Source organism: Zingiber officinale, chromosome 5B (assembly GCF_018446385.1).
Source record: "Zingiber officinale cultivar Zhangliang chromosome 5B, Zo_v1.1, whole genome shotgun sequence".
NCBI lineage: Eukaryota > Viridiplantae > Streptophyta > Magnoliopsida > Zingiberales > Zingiberaceae > Zingiber > Zingiber officinale.
The window spans coordinates 131,099,625-131,119,960 of NC_055995.1; the positions used below are offsets into that span (position 1 = coordinate 131,099,625).

The 20,336-nt window shown below is 33.1% G+C and overlaps 1 protein-coding gene across 2 annotated transcripts; it reads right to left on the reverse strand.

Moving 5' to 3' along the window:
- Positions 1-412: 412 nt before the first annotated feature.
- LOC121986035 lies at positions 413-9,621 on the reverse strand. Of its 2 annotated transcripts, none has more exons than XM_042539796.1 (2): positions 8,234-9,621; positions 413-887 (listed from the first exon to the last, which is right to left on the reverse strand). In XM_042539796.1, exon 1 carries the CDS (start codon positions 9,513-9,515, stop codon positions 8,244-8,246), a length of 1,272 nt encoding a protein of 423 aa, XP_042395730.1. In that variant the 5' UTR covers positions 9,516-9,621; the 3' UTR covers positions 413-887; positions 8,234-8,243. The 2 variants fall into 2 exon arrangements, with proteins under 2 accessions (XP_042395730.1, XP_042395731.1); XM_042539797.1 differs by lacking the exon at positions 413-887 and adding an exon at positions 4,495-4,629.
- Between the last annotated feature and the right edge of the window lie 10,715 nt (positions 9,622-20,336).

The window sequence follows — 20,336 nt, forward strand, 5'->3', positions numbered from 1 at the left end:
TATCCTTGTATCTTTACATTTTCATCTTAACATCCTGTTTCTATGATTTTCATCTTATATTTTTGTACTCGAGTTATAACTCAATACATCTACATATAATATAATAATTCTAATTGTCGTTTTATAAAATTTTTCTTTAAATTTAAAGGTACTTTACGACCCCAAAAAACACATGACACTCCATTTTAACAATCTTATTTATATTTTATATAAGATCTCTCTCAGCTTCTCTATCCTTTTTAAAAATAATCACAAATATTTATCTCATTATCTCCTATCTTAATAGTCATCTTATTACATCAAATTCAAATTTTATATGTTCTATCTTTACTTTACTATACTTAAATATTAAACTTAAATCTTGGTAGGAAGCATTGAAAATAATTTTTTTTAAGTTTAATATTTACCCCCTTACATGTCTCATCTATGAAAATAATATCATCCACAAATAACATATATCATGATAACGTGTCTTAATTAATACAACAAGATAGCTTTAATTTAACCCTATCTTCATGAGAAACTTTTCGATTTGTCAGTACATCCAAATAATAGAACCATAAAGTAGTATCAATTCTATAAAGTAGAGATACCACTTTGGATGAGCTAAAGTTCCAGGAAAATCCGGTGGAGGCCCCCTTCTAAAATTAACTTCTGACTTGTATATTAGCTTGATAGTTGTAATAGAAGATTCACAAAGCATGCCAAATCCAACATATATATTTTGTTTCATTAAAAGGCAGTGATTACCTTCTTGGGCACAACGCGAATAGCTTGTCAGGTTGGTTATGGTCAAATGAGGTAGGTAAACGTCCATTTTCTCCAAAGATACATCTCAAACATTAACCAATCTATGTTGAGAAATGAGAGTTTATGTGCCAACCACTCTGCATTAAGGTACCAGAAAAGATTTTTAGAGAAGAAAACAGATAAGTCTAACAAAGGAAGGCTCTAAATATACACTGTTTTACTCTCGAAAGAGCCACAGGTTTATTTACTTCCATACTGTACATTATTGATTTACTAAGAAGAGTTTGCATTAACTTGGAGAAACTCAACACTAGAACTCATATCATGTCAATTATTAGTGTTGTGGAACCCTTCTATTCATCAGAAATATTTCAGTTAGTGGTTGAAAACTTAACCAAAATATTCCTTCTCCAGTTAATTTCTTTCATTTTTTCCATCAAAATACTTTCAGTGGGCAATGATGCAGCAAAATTAATAATAATAATAATAATAATAATAATTAAAAAAATCCAGAGATCTGACTCCTAAAATTTGGAACACTACAAACCAATAGATGTTTTTAGGACGGTAAATGAACCAAACACTCATGTTTTATTACTTTACAAGCCCATAACGCGAAACAAGTGCAATCCTTTGATATCCTTTTTGGGAACCATATATAATTACTTATAAAATAATTATAAAAACATCAAATGATTGTTGGAAGAGGTTGCCAAACATAATTAAAAAGATCTTACATAGGCATAACAACTATTTATTATGGGAAATCAAATACTCAACAACCTCTATTACATGAGGTTACTAACTCACATCCCCTTATAGTTGACACATTGTTTTAGAATGATACCTGAGACTTCCTAATTTGTCTTAAGGAAAAAAAAAGCCAAATGTTACACCTCCATATATCCTTAGCCACATATCACATTTGTCTTACTTGTAACTGAAATTGTTATCTATGCTTAGAAGATTATTTATCCAAAAATTTTGTGCCTTTTAAAGAAGATACACTCAATACCTCTTTACTAAACTAAAATATCAACAAGGTCCAACTTAACTAGAATTATTTGAATAGTTAAGTAAGAATTTCAATGTCCAATATACACCCTCAAGCTCCTAGACTACAATAGATAGTCGACAACTCATTACTCACATCACCCTCTGTCAAGTATCTTAGATCTATTAAAAAGTAAAAAAAAAACAAAAAAAAAAAACAGAGCAATAGTCTAGAAAATGTTTTATGTAGTACATATGCAAGTGCACACATACTTGAATATGCTTATGTACATCCAACTATCCAACTGACAGATAATAATAAACATATTATCATAAGGCATATTTGTCCTAATCATTTAGAATTGACTGTATAATATTTATAGATGTGTTAGACAATTTAATTTAATTTTCATAGATTTTAGAGTTTATAAAAGTGTATTTTGGCAGATCATTTTATTTAGGAAATAAGTCAGATGAGATAGTTTCAAATTTGATAAATATAGAAAATAGAAAATTATTCAAGTTCAATCCAGTACAGTGTGACATTATTCCTTTCTACAATATTTTAATTCATTTCTACTTTTGTTTGGGTTGAAGCCTTTAAAAGGGATCTCAATCTCCCGTGTATTAATTATTTTGTTTGCGTTGAAGCCTTTAGGAAGGAAGAAGAATTTTTCTTTCCCCCTTTCCAACATCCTCCGCTCAAATTCCCAGAGGTGGCACATCAATAGAACGACTTATCCACAAGGACTCATAATACCTCTTTGCTTCTTCTCGACTACACTTGCTCTCGATATCAATGTTTCAAAATGGATAGCAGAGAAAATGCAACATTAACAAGAAAACACACTTGCAATCGCTAACACGTTTGTTTAATATGGTTGGCAGCCCCCAAGCTCCTACTTTATGGCCTACAATCCATTGGCGAATCACTCCCGAAAAGGGACTTTCTCCTTTGTCAATTACTGGAGGTCTTATAAGCTCAAAAATTAAAAGGATTATACAGAGAGGAAAGCATAGAGAAATATAAGGTTTCTAATAGGTTTGACTAACATTATTTCTCCACTGCTCCTTTTATAGCCTTTGAAACCTTTTTGTACGTGTGTCTATTGCCCAACAGAAAATCGGTCCTTGCAATGCCACTGTTGTTGTGTAGCAATGGTTCCTTTTTTGCTCTCCACATCAAGAGTCAGTCAACTGGTAACTTACAATCAGTTGATTGATGCAATCAGTCGCTTAGTAAATCAACTAGTCTGTCACCATCAGTGGCACAATTGAAGGCCCACTTAGTACAAAGATTTTAAACCATACTATATACAAATATAAGTCCATGAATAATATATATCCTCACTTATAGGCCATGAATAATTTAATGAATCATCAGATTATTCTAGGTTTTGGAAGAATCTGAGTCATTGAATTGAAAATAATAAATAATATAGGCCTAGGCATGCTAGGATGCACCTAGTTTTAAGAGATAATTGAACCTTAATACATTACTTGATTGGTTATTATTTTGATCACTATGATATAACCCCTTTTCAATTAGCATAATTTGCTAGAATCAAGCTCATTTGACTCCCTATGAATTTTGACAAAAATTAAGCCACCCATGGTTCAAGCTGAAATGAAAACTGGTTGGAAAATATGTTCTGCAAAAATTTATAAATAATTGCATGGTAAATTAAAATTTTTAAAACCATAGCTATCTAATATGAAATTTGTATAAAATTATAATATCAAGAAAGATACATCCTAGATTGTGTATCAATTTATGAGCAAACTTGCGTCAAAAGTTTTTTAAAAAGGCAGTTTATTTATTTTCAACTTTTTAGATGAAGCCTACTACAAAGTCATAGAGGTTAAATGCAACCTGAAGCATAAAAAGCTTGTTTAGAAAAAATATTGATGAGGCCAAAAGATAAAATGGTAGAGGATAAGTACAACTTGAAGCATAAAAAGCTTGTTGAAAATAAATACTATTGAGGCCAAAAGATAAAATGATAGTGAGCAAATACTACCCTACATTATATATTAGAGATCAAAAGCATATGAACTTAAGTTGAAGAACTAGAATATCTAAGACTGGCACATACTTTAAAGATAACACCCCTAGTTCACTTAAATTTGGTCCCTTTAAAACAAATAGAATGAATCATAACACAATTAATGTTGTAGTCTTACCTAGAGATATATCTATTAAGGAAGACATTTACTTGAGTACAAAGCTTAATATCAAAAGAACCTCTTCTCTTGATGGCTTGAACTTAATGATTTAACCTTTAAAAATCCTCTAATGACTTGACCTTAGAAGAGCTATTTGATGGCATTATCCTATAACAGCCTCATAATAAGTCATCATGATTATCTTATACTTTCCTAAATGACCACTTTTGAGAACCTTCAATGCTAATAATCATGATTTAGCTTATAATATAACTTCCTTATGCTTTCCTAAATGACCAAAAACGCAAATTAAACAAAATCACTATCAAGAAACCATTTGAAATTTAACAAATCAATTAAGACTTCCTTGGGATATGTCCTTTTGTAGTTTATAGCTTCAAAAGTCATAACATAGAGAGTTGATTATCTTATCTTCTTGTCATTACACTGGAATTTCCTATGTTGATACTAGGAAACAAATTGTATCAAGCAACAATATTATTAACTAGCGAGGGATAAATTAGATAATTCTTTTTTTGCATTAATGAACTCAAATTATCACATAATAAATATTACATGGGCCTCCAAGTCCTAACTTTTGGTGCCAAGATTTTTAATCCTTTGTATCATCATTTCCACACCTTATGACCACTATACAAATGCAAGAGCTATTCTTGCCCTGTAATCAATTGCGACATTCTCTCATTGTCAAAGAGATGGCTACAAAGGCAAAACATGTCAATGAAGTCAATTTTTAGTTCCTTAAAAATCAAAAGGCGAAAGAAGATACAGCAATACCGTTAGAAGAAACAGAAAGATAATGAAGAAATCATGCAAAAAGTTGGTGAAGCAATTATTCCTTATGCTTGGAAAAATGACAATAACAAAAGATTATATAAGAGTAAAATTCTCCTTGGAAGATAAAGGGAATCTAATCATTACAAGGTTAGACTTCGTAAATGCTTATTTGGTACATACTTTTATTTTGGAGAATAAGTTAATGAATGCATTTTATATTGGTAATTATTGTGTTTAGAAAATGAAGGGGAGGCTTGGCGGAACAGTAAAGTTGTTGCCATGTGACTTAGAGCCTACGGGTTCAAGTTTAGAAAACAGCCTCTTGTAAAGCAGGGAAAGTTGCATACAATAGACCCTTCCCCGGGATTGGTGGGAGTTTCATGCACCAGGTTGTCCCTTTTAATTATTGTATTTAGAGAATAGAAAATCTATGCCAAATTTGATCATGCCCTATGTCCTTCTAGGTATAAGATTATTTCTTTACCAAAATATTTGAATTTATTTTCAAGAACCAATATTAATAATCTTTCAATTTAATAATATTTCTCTATGAATTTTGTTCTCCATGTGAGAGTTCTCATTTCAATGTCGTATCTGTTAGTACCCCAAATAATTGCGGAGGAGATCGTTGGTATCCCAAGTGGTTTAACCACAGTTTCGAAGTTTGGGTAAATGAGTTTAAGTTAAACCTTACTTTGGTATATGATATGTGTATCTAAGTGTGCAGGGACTTAAGAGTTGATGAATTTAAGGGACAAGAGACTTGGTGGAAGAGTACACTAGTGGAACGAGAAGGAAGCATCGGTAGTGAATCAGAGGGCTCAATGCATCCAAGAGGTGAGAAGTTGAGTGGAAGATTGCTTAAAGTAAGTTGTGGTGAGTTGAATTGACTGAACTTGTATTCGAGACGAAGGATGGACCTCAACTTAGGCGAACTCGGTCGTAGTTGACTTGAGTAAGAGTTCTAGGCGACCGAAATGAATCTGGAAAACCTATGCACATGATAATGTTTATCTTTGAATGAGTTTAAAGTTAGTTGATTCGGGAGTTGTGGACGACAGAAATTGGATTCGATCGATCGGATGGCTGCCACATCAACGACAATGAATAGAAGGAGACTTGTTCGTGGATAAGGCTGAGGAGATGACTCAGACTTTGGGTGACTAGAATGGCTTCAAGACAACTAGATCACTGCCACATCAATAGAGTGATTAGATTGAGGCAGACAAGGGCGGAGCTACCTGTTGATCTACCCGGGCTTTAGCCTGGGGGGCCCACAACCTTGAAAAGGAGGAGAAATGAAGAATGTGAGAGATAGAGTAAGAAAAAAAATTAATTACGTAGCTGTCAGCCCGGGGGCATTAATTTTCTATCATCTTGGGTAGATTAGCCCGGTAGGTCCGTCCATCTGGCTCCGCCATGGGAGGCAAAGGCTATAAAAAGACCAACAGACTCGAAGATAGGACCACCACACTCATATACATCTGTTCAAATTATTGTTTCTTCATTAAGACTCTTATTCCTTAATTGTATTATTATCAATTGATGTACTAAGAGGTTTCTCCACCTTTAGTCTTTTACCAAAGTGGAGAAAAGTAGTGGACTTCGTGTGCGTAGACTTTGAATGTAGCAACCTAAGGGTTGTGAACTAAGTAAATTTGTGAGTCTTTTGTTGTGCTTGTTTTCATATATTTTATATACAAGCGTCTAAATACGTAATAAGAAAAATTAGAACTTTTATTTGCACGTTCACTATTCATCCCTTCCCCACTAGCGATCCCATCTTCCGCATCGCACTATTAGTATCATTGTAAGAATTTTATCCTCCATTAAGCTCTATGCAATATGTTTTAGTAGTAAAACTAAAATTAATCAAATCAAAATAGGATTTAGATTCATACTTATAGATTGAGACAATTGGGCTTAGAATCAACATTGGTGTTTTATCTAATCAATAAATAAATTGTCCTATAGTCTACATTGTTTTACAAAGTAACCCAGACAATCGCTTGGGCAATTTTGAAAAGCGATCATATCGCATACTTAATATGTCGTCCCCTTTGCATGAATGTTTGTAAAAATCTATAGAAGTCACTTAATTATCTTAGGCAAGCTCAAAGGGCTTAAGTGAAAATAACAAGCAGACACAAGTGGCTCTGGTAAAATTCTTCACATATTTCTCCTTAACTACAATTGCTAAGTGTAAAATTTCATGGTTATTTAAAACTTATTTAATTGGATATACATAATAGATTGTAATATTATGTACTTCTGTTTTTCAACTATTATATGTTTTCTTACAATAAATGATGACAAATTATATATCTTGAATTCACTTCATGTCACTTGTTTACTTGTGATTAATATATTTTGTTATAATATATATATATGCTAATCATATTCATTGTTTATATCAATTTAATTATTAGTTTAATATTTTTTTATGCAGGCACAATATGTCCCTGCATACTGTATATACATTATGCAGTGGATTAGTTGCTTTCACCTAAAACTATCTTTTCGAACTTTGATAATCTATAATTAATGACGAAGTCTAAACTCCATACTTTGTCACATACTTTTCTAATCTTTCAATTGACTTATATCCATCAGGCTAATTTTTATTTGTTCTATCAAGCTGATTTATTATTTCAACTGATGTTATTCGGAAAAGATTAGATCAAGGTATTGATCTAATTTCATATTTTATAATGGAAATATAATTAACAAAATTAGATAAAATGAAATACCTTAGTTAAAATAAATGCAATTGATGCTAAAAGAAGAACTATTTTGCTCTTTTTTTTCAAAAAGGTATTTCAATGTTAATTATCCTTTGAGAATCATTATGCATGATAAGTGTCAACCAAACCTATGGAATTATTTCAATTAACAATAAATACAAAAAATAAGTATTTTTTAAATAATTACTGCATCTGCGCTCATATAACGTATATACATAATGTAATGACTCGACCATAAGTTTTTTAAAACTTTTAAAAGGGAGATTGATAAAAGAGACAATTAGCAAAATAAAGGTTATCCATATTTAAAATATCATTCTGTATTAGAGTTTTGGCTCTCAACCGGAATAATATAGTTAATAACATGCTGACGATTGACACGATTCCAAGTGCATCATTCAGATCAATTTTACACTTTTAGTCGCCTTCCACTTAGTTTATTTACTTATAAAAATAAAATGTATAGAAATTAGAGAGCTAATGGAATTACAATTTACTATAATTTATCTTTCACATTAACCACTATGCACTTACTATCAGCTAGATTAAAATATGACTAATTTGAACAACACAATGTCAAAAGATAACTAAGCTAGTAGTAGAAGAGTAATCTTTTTCAAATATATTATCTTGAAACAAGAGAACCAAAACATAGCCAAGGGTAAAGTGAGTTGTTATCTGCACATACCATGACAGTTTAACTGAAGATAGTGCTCAGTTATGTGCACAAAGCAATGTAATTAATTCAGTGGTTTCAAAAATGCTAGCTTTCTTGTACTAACCTTTTGTTGATCAGATGAAGGGATCACTGTCCTCTTCCTCGCTATGGAAGAACAAATGGTCATTACTCTTCGGTGATCCAAAGATATGAAATCCTTCACCATCTTCCACCACCTCCTCTGAGAAAGCTGAGGAGCCAAGAGTACCTAATCTGGAATTCCCAATGACGATCTCATCGACAATCAAGTCTAAATCAGGCATTTCATCCTCATAGAAACTCGAAGAAGAAAATGATCCTTGATCATTGTCGCTAAAATCGTCATAATCATCCATTTCCGAGAAGGTTGTGTTCCATCCTGACTGCAATAGTTCTTCCCCGACCTCCCCATTCTCCACCCGTAGCCAAGGGACCCAAATATCAGCCTGGCATCCGAGAGCTGTCCGTCCATCCCCAACCACCACCGTCCTCAGATCAGCCTCCCTCGCCCTCCTGACCATATCGGAAAAATCTGAGTCGTCCGACACCAGAAACAACCAATCAATCCCACGCGACATCGAGTGTTGCATCTGCCTCTTGAGCGCCCAGTCCGCGGCCTGCGGCTTGTCCTCGACTGTCTTAACGAAGACACCTGCCCGCCGAAGCTCCGAAGCAAGGCCGTATCCAGTCTTGGGGGCAAGCAGAGACCGGGCAGCCTCCTCGTACTTGTGGTTCCCAGCGATGAACCTCTCCCGGTATCTCTGCCGTTTCTTCCCCTTGAGGGAGCGCATGCGGTCGAGCTTCTTCTGGCGTTCGCGTTGGTGGAGCTGGCGGAAGTGCTTCTTGAGGTCGAGGTTCGTTCGACACTTGCGGCCGCAGACGCCGCAGGTGTAGGGCTCGGCGGGCTCGACCAGGCCTTTACGCTCGAGGACGTCAAGGTGGCGGCGCTCACGGCGCTGGTCGAGGACCCACTGGGGGAGGTGGTCAAAGGCGTGGTGGTTGGCGTAGGCAGAAACCTCGAGAACGCGGCCGAAGAGTTCGGCGGCTCGGCGGAGGGCGAGGGCGGCCTCGTACGGGGGACCACGGGGCGGCTTGTTGTCGAGGTCCCAGAGGACGACCACGGTCTGCTGGCGGGAGGACCAGACACCGTCCCGGCCGCGGAACATGTCCACCTGCGCCGAGGCGGCACTGTAGTCGGGTGGATTGGAAGCGCAGGAGACGAGACGGTGTTGTCGGTGAGAGCGGGAGCGGAAGGCGAAGGGAAGGCGAGAGAGGGGGAGATGAAGCGAAGGAGGAGGACGAGGAGAGATAGTCCTAAGGGAGGCTGGAGGCGGTGGGAAGTGAGCGGCGGTGGCCGGAGGAAGCATATTCCTCTTTTATTCGAATATTACGGTAACCGCAGCACGATGAAACTCGAAAGGCAGTTGAGTAATGCGATAGGGCAGGCAGGCAGGCAGGCGCACGGTTTCTTTCTTCCATTCTTTTTCGATTTCCATTTATTTATTTATGTATTTGTGAAAACAACCTGATCTAACGTTTCCTATTTTTTTATATATATTTTGTTTAAGTTTTATATTTTTTAAAAAATATTTTAGTTTTTTAGACCAGTGATGATGGCCCCTCAATTTTTTAATGTAATAAGTGTAGAGTATAAAAATAAGAAAAATGATATACTCAACGAAAAAAATTCAAAGGTAAATATATAAAGTGATGGGACCCATAAAAAATAAAATGATGGATCATGACCTTATGTGTCTATCCTTGAACTTTTCCTTAAGTTCTTTTCCTTGAGTATATCATTGCTCTAAAAATAAAAGGTGAATGAGAGAAAAAGGAGGGCAACTACACCATCATCCCCAATATAAATACATATCTTTTGCCCTCCTAATATAAAATTCTTGGTTCCCCCCATAATGCCTGAAGACTTAGGGGGTGTTTGGTTGATGAGTTTGGGAATGAGGAAATGAAATGATAGTAAAAGATAGTGTTTGGATTGTAGGCTTGAGAATGATAATTTGGGAATGATTTCTATATTTATTGGAATCAACCAAACCTATATAACTAGGTGAATGATTCTCATTCCACCTTACTTTAAACTCATACCCATAGTCATTTCTATCATTTAACCAAACGCCACCTTAATGCATTTGTAGAAAGGATACCATATCTCCCATCTTTTTTTCCCATGACAATAATTTTACATATTGGAAGGTTATAATGGAGTACTACGTTATGAACGAAATAGGGAATTAGCTGATCATCAAAATAAGCTTCGACCAACCAAGAGATTCAAATGATAAACTAGTAGGATTCAACCTATGGACCAGTGACATAAAAAACCGCTCAAGTAGATACCAGAGTCACTACTATTATTCAATGTCGTCTAACTTAGGAGCAACTCAATAAAATTAGATTATTCACTCATGCAAAGGAGCTGTGAAAGAAGCTGATTGGACCCTATGAAAGATTAGCTCTGACTTAAGAACCGCCAAGAAAAACCTACTATCGAGTTAAGTGTAGAACATTCAAATGAAGGAAGGTGAATAAATTAATCAACTTCATGGAAGATTTAAAGAACTCTCAATGACATCTATGCAATCAAAAAAGTAAGTAAAAAAATAGAGACTTGATTAATTATGCTCTCAAGACATTTTCAATGATTATTTTATAGACATTTATGGTAGATACATATATAGTGTTAACCTTGATCAAAGAGAGAAAAAGAGAAATTTATAATTTTGATTGTAGAAAAATCTGATAGCGTTAAGGTAACGTCAAAATCAAAATCCAAGCCTAAACAAAAAAAAAAATGAAATCAAATTAGAGTATGATGATGAAGAAGATTTATCTTCAGAAGTTGCAAATATGGCAAAAAAAAGATTTATCACTTTTTAAAAAAAAATTATGATATGATTTATTAGTTTAATCCTTTTATAATTCATATAATTTAGTATATCTTCTTTATTTTTTTTAAAAGTAAACTAGAATACTTATCCTCATTGATTAAATATTTTATTCACTTTTAATATTAGATAAAATGACTTTATAAATCATTCAATATTATGTTTTCCTAATTATTTCCATACTTGTGTTGAAATATTATTGGATTGAATAATTTTTCCATTTTATATTTTATATAACATATGTTCTACTTCTAATTCTTCTATAAAAAAAATTAAAATTTTATATTTCTCTCACCTAATTAAATTTTCTAAGTTAACTTTTGAAAAAATTGATAAAAATATCACTTTTATTACTCTTTATTTTCTTTTTCTTTACTAGTACCTTATTGAAGTTAAAGTAAATGAGTTACAAAATATCTAGAAAAACACATCATAATCTCTATCTATGGCTAAGGACAAGACAAAGTCTCTTCATAAGTGAAGACATTAAAGCTCTAAGAAAAAAGTCTAATTTGATAAGACAAAGACTAAAGAAGATGAAAAACTTGAAACTTCTTTGAAGTTGCAAGTAAATAAGTTAAAAGAAAAAATATCAAGAAAATCACATCAGTTTCTGAGTACCCAACTTAGAGAACAAATCCATACAAAAAGAAACTTCCTATATTTCTTTAATTTGTAGAAATGTAACATTCATGCCTAAATCTGCTAGGAAGTTGAAGACTTGATTCCTAAGCATCTTTTACTAAATTCGGCCAAATGCACTACATTTGGTTCGAAATATTTATGACTATTTGTTCTCTATTCAAATAAGACAAAATACTCGCTTCTAATGATAGACAATTCTATGAATACACAACAAAAGATAAAATATATGTAAGTATACATAAGTATCTATCATTTTAATTGACTCAAACATAATTTGACTCACATACTCAATTAGTTTAAATTTAATTCTATTACCTACTTATATTAGTTATTGGATGTCTAGTGTAATTCCTACGTACAATTGCAATGTGATGATCCTCTTTTAAGTGAGAAGTGACGACTCCTACGCCACATTTTTATATTGATATACCTAGGTAATGAAGGTCACTCTAGGCACTTTTAGCATAGACAATCTGATCTTACATGAACATCGACATCTTTTTTCATCAAGACTTGAGATTAACAATGATGATTTTATGACAAAGTAGAATATGACAACATAAAGAAACGAATATCGTTAGACAATCCATACACTACCAACACAATATAGAAAACACAAACAATGGAAAAGAAATCTCATTTAGCAGAAGAAATTAACAAGAAGAAAATTTTCATAAGTTTAATGATTTTAAAGTGATCAGTCGAAGGATGACAATATCAATGTTAATTGATCTATTTATTTATTCGAGTGGAACAGTGGTAGTGTTGGCTATTACATGAAATTGTTGAGAACCTTGTTAACTAAGTGGTCTCCATAGACAACCTTTCAATATTGTATCATATCGTATTGAAATTTTTGGTATTGTATCATATCGAAAAATTGGTATACCAAATTTTTGATATACTCAAAATTTAGTAAGATGAATACAAGTTACGATGGAAAAAAATATCAAAATTTAGTATATTGTGTATATAAAAAATTTCAGTCCGGTTTAATACCGTACCAAAATATTTGGTATGGTATCATATTGAAAATTTGGTATACCGAATTTTCAATATACCGAATATTTGGTACCCGAATTTTCAATATATTAAAAATTCGGTACAATGAGTATGGGTAGGGATATAATAAAATACCAAAATTTCAATATATTATGTATATAAAAAATTTTAGTATGGTATAATGTATATCGATGGATTCATGCATTGTATATATATTTGGTTGGATAGTATTTTTTGTGCTTTCTATCTATTCCTTTCTTTTAATTTATTAGTTTTTCTCTTTATTTGTATAACAATATCATTTCCTTCATTCTTTTTTTTTTGCTCATTATTTACACATGAATTTAAATAATAGTTGTTAGTTGTAAAAGATTGATAATCCTGTAATTGTTGATGATAAAGAACTACAAGATGTTATAAGGTAATTGGCACGTAAGAGGCAGGGTTCTTTTATGTGGTAACTTTTCACTTTCTTTCTATTGACAAGAAATTAAAGAGAAAAAAGATTCCATAAGTTTAGTGATCTTAAAGTGATTGATCGAAGAATGACAATAACAGTGTTCGTTGATCTATTTATTTATTCGAGAGGAGTGTTAGTATTAACTAATACATGAAATTGTTGAAAATCTTATTAACTAAGTGGTCTTTCCGTAAACAACCTTTAGTATTGTATCATACTGAATTACAATTTTTGGTATTGTATCTTATCGAAAATTTGGTATATTGAATTTTTAGTATACTTAAAATTCGATAACACGAGAACAGGTTGTGATAGAAAAAATACTAAAATTTTAGTATACTATATATATAAAAAATTTTGGTCCGATATAATACTGTACCAAAATTTTTAGTATGATATCATTCCAAAAATTTAGTATACCGAATTTTCAATATACTGAATATTCGGTATTCGAATTTTTAGTATATTGAAAATTTGGTACGACGAGTACAGATAGGGATGAAAAAAATACCAAAATTTCAATATGCTATGTACATCAAAAATTTCGGTCTGGTATAATATCATCCCTAGTATTGTATACATATTTGGTTGGATAGTATTTTTTCTATTTTCTAACTATTGTTTTCTTTTATCTTATTATTTTTTTTACTCTTTATTTGTATACCAGTATCATTCTCTTCGTTCTTTTTTTTTTCTCTTTATTTACACATGAATTTAGATAATAGTGGTTACTTGGAAAAGATTGATGATCCCGCAATGATTATGACAAAGAACTAAAGATATTGTAAGACAATTAGACAAGGCATGTAAAGAGGTAAGATTCTTCTATGTGGTAACTTTTCACCTTCTTTCACTTTCTTTCTATTGACAAAAATAACACGAAGGAACATTCCATAAGTTTAGTGATCTTAAAGTGATCAGTCGAAGGATGAAAATATTAGTGCTCGTTAATCTATTTACTTATTCGAGAGGAACGGTGATAGTGTTACCTAATACATGAAATTGTTGAGAACCTTATTAACTAAGTGGTCTCCATAAACAATCTTTCAGTATTGTATCATATCGTACTTAAATTTTCGATATTATATTATACCAAAAATTTGGTATACTTAAAATTTGGTAAGACGAGTACAGGTTGAGATGGAAAAAATACCAAAATTTCAGTATATATAAAAAATTTTGGTACGGTATTATTCCAAAAATTGGTATTGTATCATACTAAAAATTTGGTATACCAAATTTTCAATATACCAAATATTCGATATCCAGATTTTTAGTATACTAAAAATTAGGTACGATGAGTACGAGTACAGATGGAAAAAAATACTGAAATTTTGATATACTGTGTATATCAAAAATTTCGATCAGGTATAATGTCATACTGACATCGATAGCGTCATGCATTGTGTACATATTTGATTGGATGTTTTTTTTGTGCTTTCTATAGATTGCTTTCTTTTAGTTTATAGTTTTTCTCTTTATTTTTTATAGCACTAACATTTCCTTTGTTTTTTCCTCATTATTTACACATGAATTTAGATATTAGTGGTTATATGGAAAAGTTTGATGATCCCACAATGGTTGAGGACGAAAAACTACAAGATATTGTAAGACAATTGGATAAGACATGTCAAGAGGCAGAGTTCTTTTATGTGGCAACTTTTTACCTTCTTTCACTTTCTTTATGTTGACAAGAAATTAGCAAAAAAAAGATTCCATAAGTTTAGTGATCTTAAAGTGATTAGCCGAAGGATAATAATATCAGTGTTTATTAATCTATTTATTTATTTGAGTCGAACAATGATAATGTTAGCCAATACATGACATTGTTGAAACCTTATTAACTAAGTAATCTCTATAAATAACCTTTCAGTATTGTATCATATCATACTAAAATTTTTAATATTGTATCACACCAAAAATTCGGTATACTAAATTTTTGGAATACTTAAAATTCGGTAAGATGAGTGTAGGTTGGGATGGAAAAAATACTGAAATTTCACTATATTGTATATCAAAATTTTCAGTATGGTATAATACTGTACCAAAAATTTTGGTATTATATCATACTAAAAATTCGATATAAATATACCAAATATTTAGTATCCGAATTTTCAGTATACTGAAAATTCGGTACGATGAATACAAGTAGAGATGGGCAAAAATACCGATATTTTGATATACTATGTATATATAAAATTTCGATCAGGTATAATAACATATTGACAATGCATTGTGTACATAGTTGGTTGGATAATATTTTTTATGCTTTCTATCTATTGCTTTATTTTAGCTTATTATTATTTTTTCTCTTTATTTGTATAACAATATCATCTCCTTCGTATTTTTTTACTTATTATTTGCATATGAATTTAGATATTAGTGATTACTTGAAAAAGATTGATTATCTCACAATGATTGATGACAAATAATTACAAGATGTTGTAAGGTAATTGGATAAGACATGTAAAGAGACAGGGTTCTTCTATGTGGTAACTTTTCACCATCTTTCACTTTCTTTCTATTGAAAAAAAATTAATAAAAAGTAGATTCTATAAGTTTAGTTATCTTCAAGTGATCAACCGAAGGATGACAATATGAGTGTTCGATGATCTATGTATTTATTCGTGTTGGTGCAACATCCCTCAGGTCAAGGTTGACCTGGTTGACCAAGCTTGAGTCTTGGTTTGGGTTTCGATGTTTGACAATGCAAGGTTGATTGAAGAAGAGTCAAGTAGGTCAAGGTTGATCGGATACTTGACTGGAAAGTCCTAACTGGGATGTTAGGCAGGAGGAAAATCCTGGTGAGTGAAGCCAGGTGAAAGACCTAGTGAGTGAAGCTAGGCAATTGGGAAGTCCTAGTGAGTGAAGCTAGGCAGGAGAAAAATCCTGGTAAGTGAAGCCAGGTGAAAGACCTAGTGAGTGAAACTAGGCAATTGGGAAAGTCCTGGTGAGTGAAGCCAGGCAAGAGAAATCCAGATGGGTCAAGGTTGACCAGACATCTGGTGAGAGTCCAAGTAGGTCAAAGGAATTGACCGGATACTTGGCACGAGGAAGAAAAGTCCAAGTAGGTCTTAGGGAGTGACCGGATACTTGGCAAGAAGAGAAAAGTCCAAGTGGGTCAAAGGGATTGACCAGACACTTGGTGAGAGAGTCCTAGCTGGCCAAGGGTGACCGGATGCTAGGTCTTATGTACCAACAAGTCATGGTTGACTAGATGTTGGTTTAGGGGGCTTTGGGCTTGGTTTTGGGCAAAAACCAAGGTTTGGATTGATCCGTGGATTGATCCAGCAGGTTTGGATTGATCCGTGGATTGATCCAGCAGGTTTGGATTGATCCGTGGATTGATCCAGCAGGTTTGGATCGATCAGTGGATCGATCCAGAAGATCTGGATCGATCCACCGATCGATCCGGTGAGTCCCCACGAACATAACCTCTCTGGATCGATCCGTGGATCGATCCAGAGGTCCCAATCGATCAGTGGATCGATTGGGACGCTGCTGCTTCGCGCGATAAGTGCTGGATCGATCGGTGGATCGATCCAAAAGTTTTTCCAGAGCACAGAGGCGCTCTGGATCGATCCGTGGATCGATCCAAAGCCTCCCCAATCGATTGGGAGCAATCCAATCGATTGGGATTCGACCGTTGGCGTCGTTTATAGCTGTTGGCGTGCGATTTCTTCAGTATCACTTCACCGATTCACTCCAGATCTCTCGCCAACTCCTCCACAGCGCTCTCAAAGATCAGATCGCCAGTTCTTGAAGGATCTTGGAAGCTTTCCAAGTCAAGAGGCGGATCAAAGGCAAGAAGAGAAGCTAGGGTTAGGGTTTTCTGTACTCATTGTAAGCTTTGCGCTTGTATTTTGTTTCCCTTTCCTTTCTTCTTGTACTGAGAGTCTTGTAGGGCTTCTCCGCCCTCGGTAGTTACCGAAAAGGAGTGTTTTCATAGTGGAGGGTGCGTGCGTGGTGTGGATCCTTGGATTAGTCATCTCCGTTGGAGGTGGATACCAAGTAAACTCCTAGTGTTAGCGTGTTTGTGTTTGTTTATGTATTTTCCGCTGCACATTCTTGAAGAAACAACCAACACCGAGCAACGAGCACGCGACGAGCTATTCACCCCCCCCCCCCTCTAGCTACTTTTGGTCCTAACAATTCGAAGGGAAAGTGATAATCTTATCTAATACATGAAATTGTTGAGAACCTTATTAACTAAGTGGTTTTCATAAATAAGTTTTCAATATTATATCATATCGTATTGAAATTTTTAGTATTGTATCATATCGAACATTCGGTATACTTAAAATTTGGTAAGACGAGTACAGGTTGGGATGGAAAAAAATACTAAAATTTTAATATACTATTTATATAAAAAATTTCCATCCAGAATAATACCGTATTGAAATTTTTTGTATTGTATCATACCGAAAATTTGATATACCAAATATTCGGTATCTAAAATTTCAGTATACTAAAAATTAGGTAGGATGAGTATGGGTAGTGATGGAAAAAATATCAAAATTTTGATATACTTTGTAAATAAAAAATTTCAATCCGGTATAATACCATATCGACATTGATGGCTTCATGCATTGTGTACCTATTTGGTTGGATAGTATTTTTTTTGTGTTTTTTATCTATTGCTTTCTTTTAGATTATTATTTTTTCTCTTTATTTGTATAACAATATCATATCCTCCATTCTTTATTTTTCTCATTATTTACAAATAAATTTAGATATAGGTGATTATTTGGAAAAGATTAATGATCCCGCAATACTTGATGACAAAAAACTATAAGATGTTGTAAGACAATTGGATAAGACATGTACAGAGGCAGAACACTTCTATGTGGTAACTTTTCACTTTCTTTCTATTGACAAGAAAATAACAAGACAGAAGATTTTATAAGTTTAGTAATATTAAAATAATCAATTAAAGGATGAAAATGTCTGTGTTCGTTGATCTATTTATTTATTTAAGGGGAATAGTGATAGTGTTAGCTAATACATGAAATTATTGAGAACCTTGTTAACTAAGTGGTCTCCATAAATAACCTTTTAATATTACATCATACTGTACTAAAATTTTCAATATTTTATCATACTGGCAAATACAAGTTGGGATGGAAAAAATACTGAAATTTTAGTATACTGTGTATATCAAAAATTTTGGTTGGGTATAATACTATACCAAAATTTTTAGTAATTGTATCATACCAAAAATTCAGTATACTAAATTTTTAATATACCGAATATTCGTTATCCGAATTTTTAGTATAGTGAAAATTCGATACAACGAGTACCGATAGAGATGAAAAAATTATCTAAATTTCAATATACTATGCATATCAAAAATTTTGGTTTGGTATATTATCATACCAACATTGATTGCTTCATGCATTGTATACATATTTGGTTAGATAGTATTTTTTGTGCTATTTATCTATTGCTTTCTTTTAGCTTATTATTATTTTTCCTTTTTATTTGTATAACAATATCATTCCCTTCATTCTTTTTTTGTTCATTATTTACACATGAATTTAATAATAGTGGTTACTATAAGATAGTTGGTTATTTACACATCATTTGTACAACAATTGCCTACGTTTAGTACCAGTGAGCCTTCTCACTCAGATAGTTCAATTTCAGAGGTGCTGAGGTGCGATCGAGATAGTAAAGGGGAGGTAAACTGCCCCTCATTATAAGTTGCGGAACACTGATCCAGATCCGATTTCCCTCAGAGGGATCCGATCCACAAGACTGGATTATGAGGTGTGAATCCTATTTTGAGATTTCTCAAGTACCAGAGGAGATCAAAACGCGCATGGCGGTGGTACATTTCTCAGGCCGTGCCAGTGAGTGGTACCGCACTATGCTGATTCACAAGGAGCTTCCCGCTTGGCCTGAGCTGTGTGCAGAGGTGGTTAGGCGGTTTACACTGGGTCTCAATGTTGATCCAGCAGTGGAGTTTAAAAAGGTGCATCAAACCGGGAGTATAGTTGTACCAGTGAGAAGGCTCACTGGTACTCGGAAAAGATTGATGATCCCGCAATTGTTGATTATAAAGAACTATAAGATGTTATAAGGCAATTAGATAAGACATGTAAAGAGGCAAGGTTCTTCTATGTGATAACATTTTACCTTCTTTCACTTTATTTCTATTGACAAGAAATTAACAAGAAGGAAGATTTCATAAGTTTAGTGATCTTAAGTGATCAGTCGAAGGATGACAATATTAGTATTCATTGATCTATTTATTTATTCGAGGGGAATAATGATAGTGTTAGCTAATATATGAAATTGTTAAGAATCTTGTTAACCAAGTGGTCTCCACAAACAACATTTTAGTATTATATCATATCGTACTGAAATTTTCGGTATTGTATCATACCAACGAATTTTTGATATACTTAAATTCGGTAAGACGAGTACAGGTTCTTCATTCTCCTTGCTCTTCTCCTCTCTTGGCCGAAATCCTTTCTCTAGGTTGCTAGCACAACCTATCTCCATTTCATGAATTTGTGAGACAAACTAACGCTTGTTCGTGTGGATTATATTTTTACAACAATAAGTTGTTGTAAAAAGCAGAGTCGGCCTGAGGGTTGTCAAGATGGGGTCGATGCATAAATCTCCACCTCCAGTGAGGTCCCTTTTTTAAAAAAATAATTATATATATATATATATATATATATATATTAGTAAAGGCTAATAAAATAATTTCTATATTTATTAAAAAAATTTAAAAATCTAATTATAAATTTAAAAATATTATGATATTTATTTATTTTTTATAAAAGTGTCTCCCAAAGAAGAGAAAAATACCTATGAGAGTAGACATTTTGTTCTTCCTTCACTAGTCTTTTCCTATATCTATTTTTCTAAACCATAATCTTTCGAAATTTACTTTTGCTCACCCTTAGGGCCGGCTTTAGGGGGAGGCAGCCTAGGCAGCTGCCTAGTGCCTCCCTATTATAGGGACCTCCAGATTATTAAGATTTTATATTTATATTTGAGGGGTTTATTAAATTTGATAATAGATCAATTTTGTTAACAGACCAAAAAAATATTTTATTTTTAATATCTCTTTTTATTACTTTTAATCAATTCACAATTTGAAATTGTTAAAATTTATCCTCATTTTTTAACATAATATTTTTACTTTGTATCTTATATTTGTCCTT

Coding starts and splice junctions, on each gene's coding strand:
- LOC121986035 (XM_042539796.1), bottom strand. CDS start 9,515: ATGCTTCCTCCGGCCACCGCCGCTCACTTCCCACCGCCTCCAGCCTCC.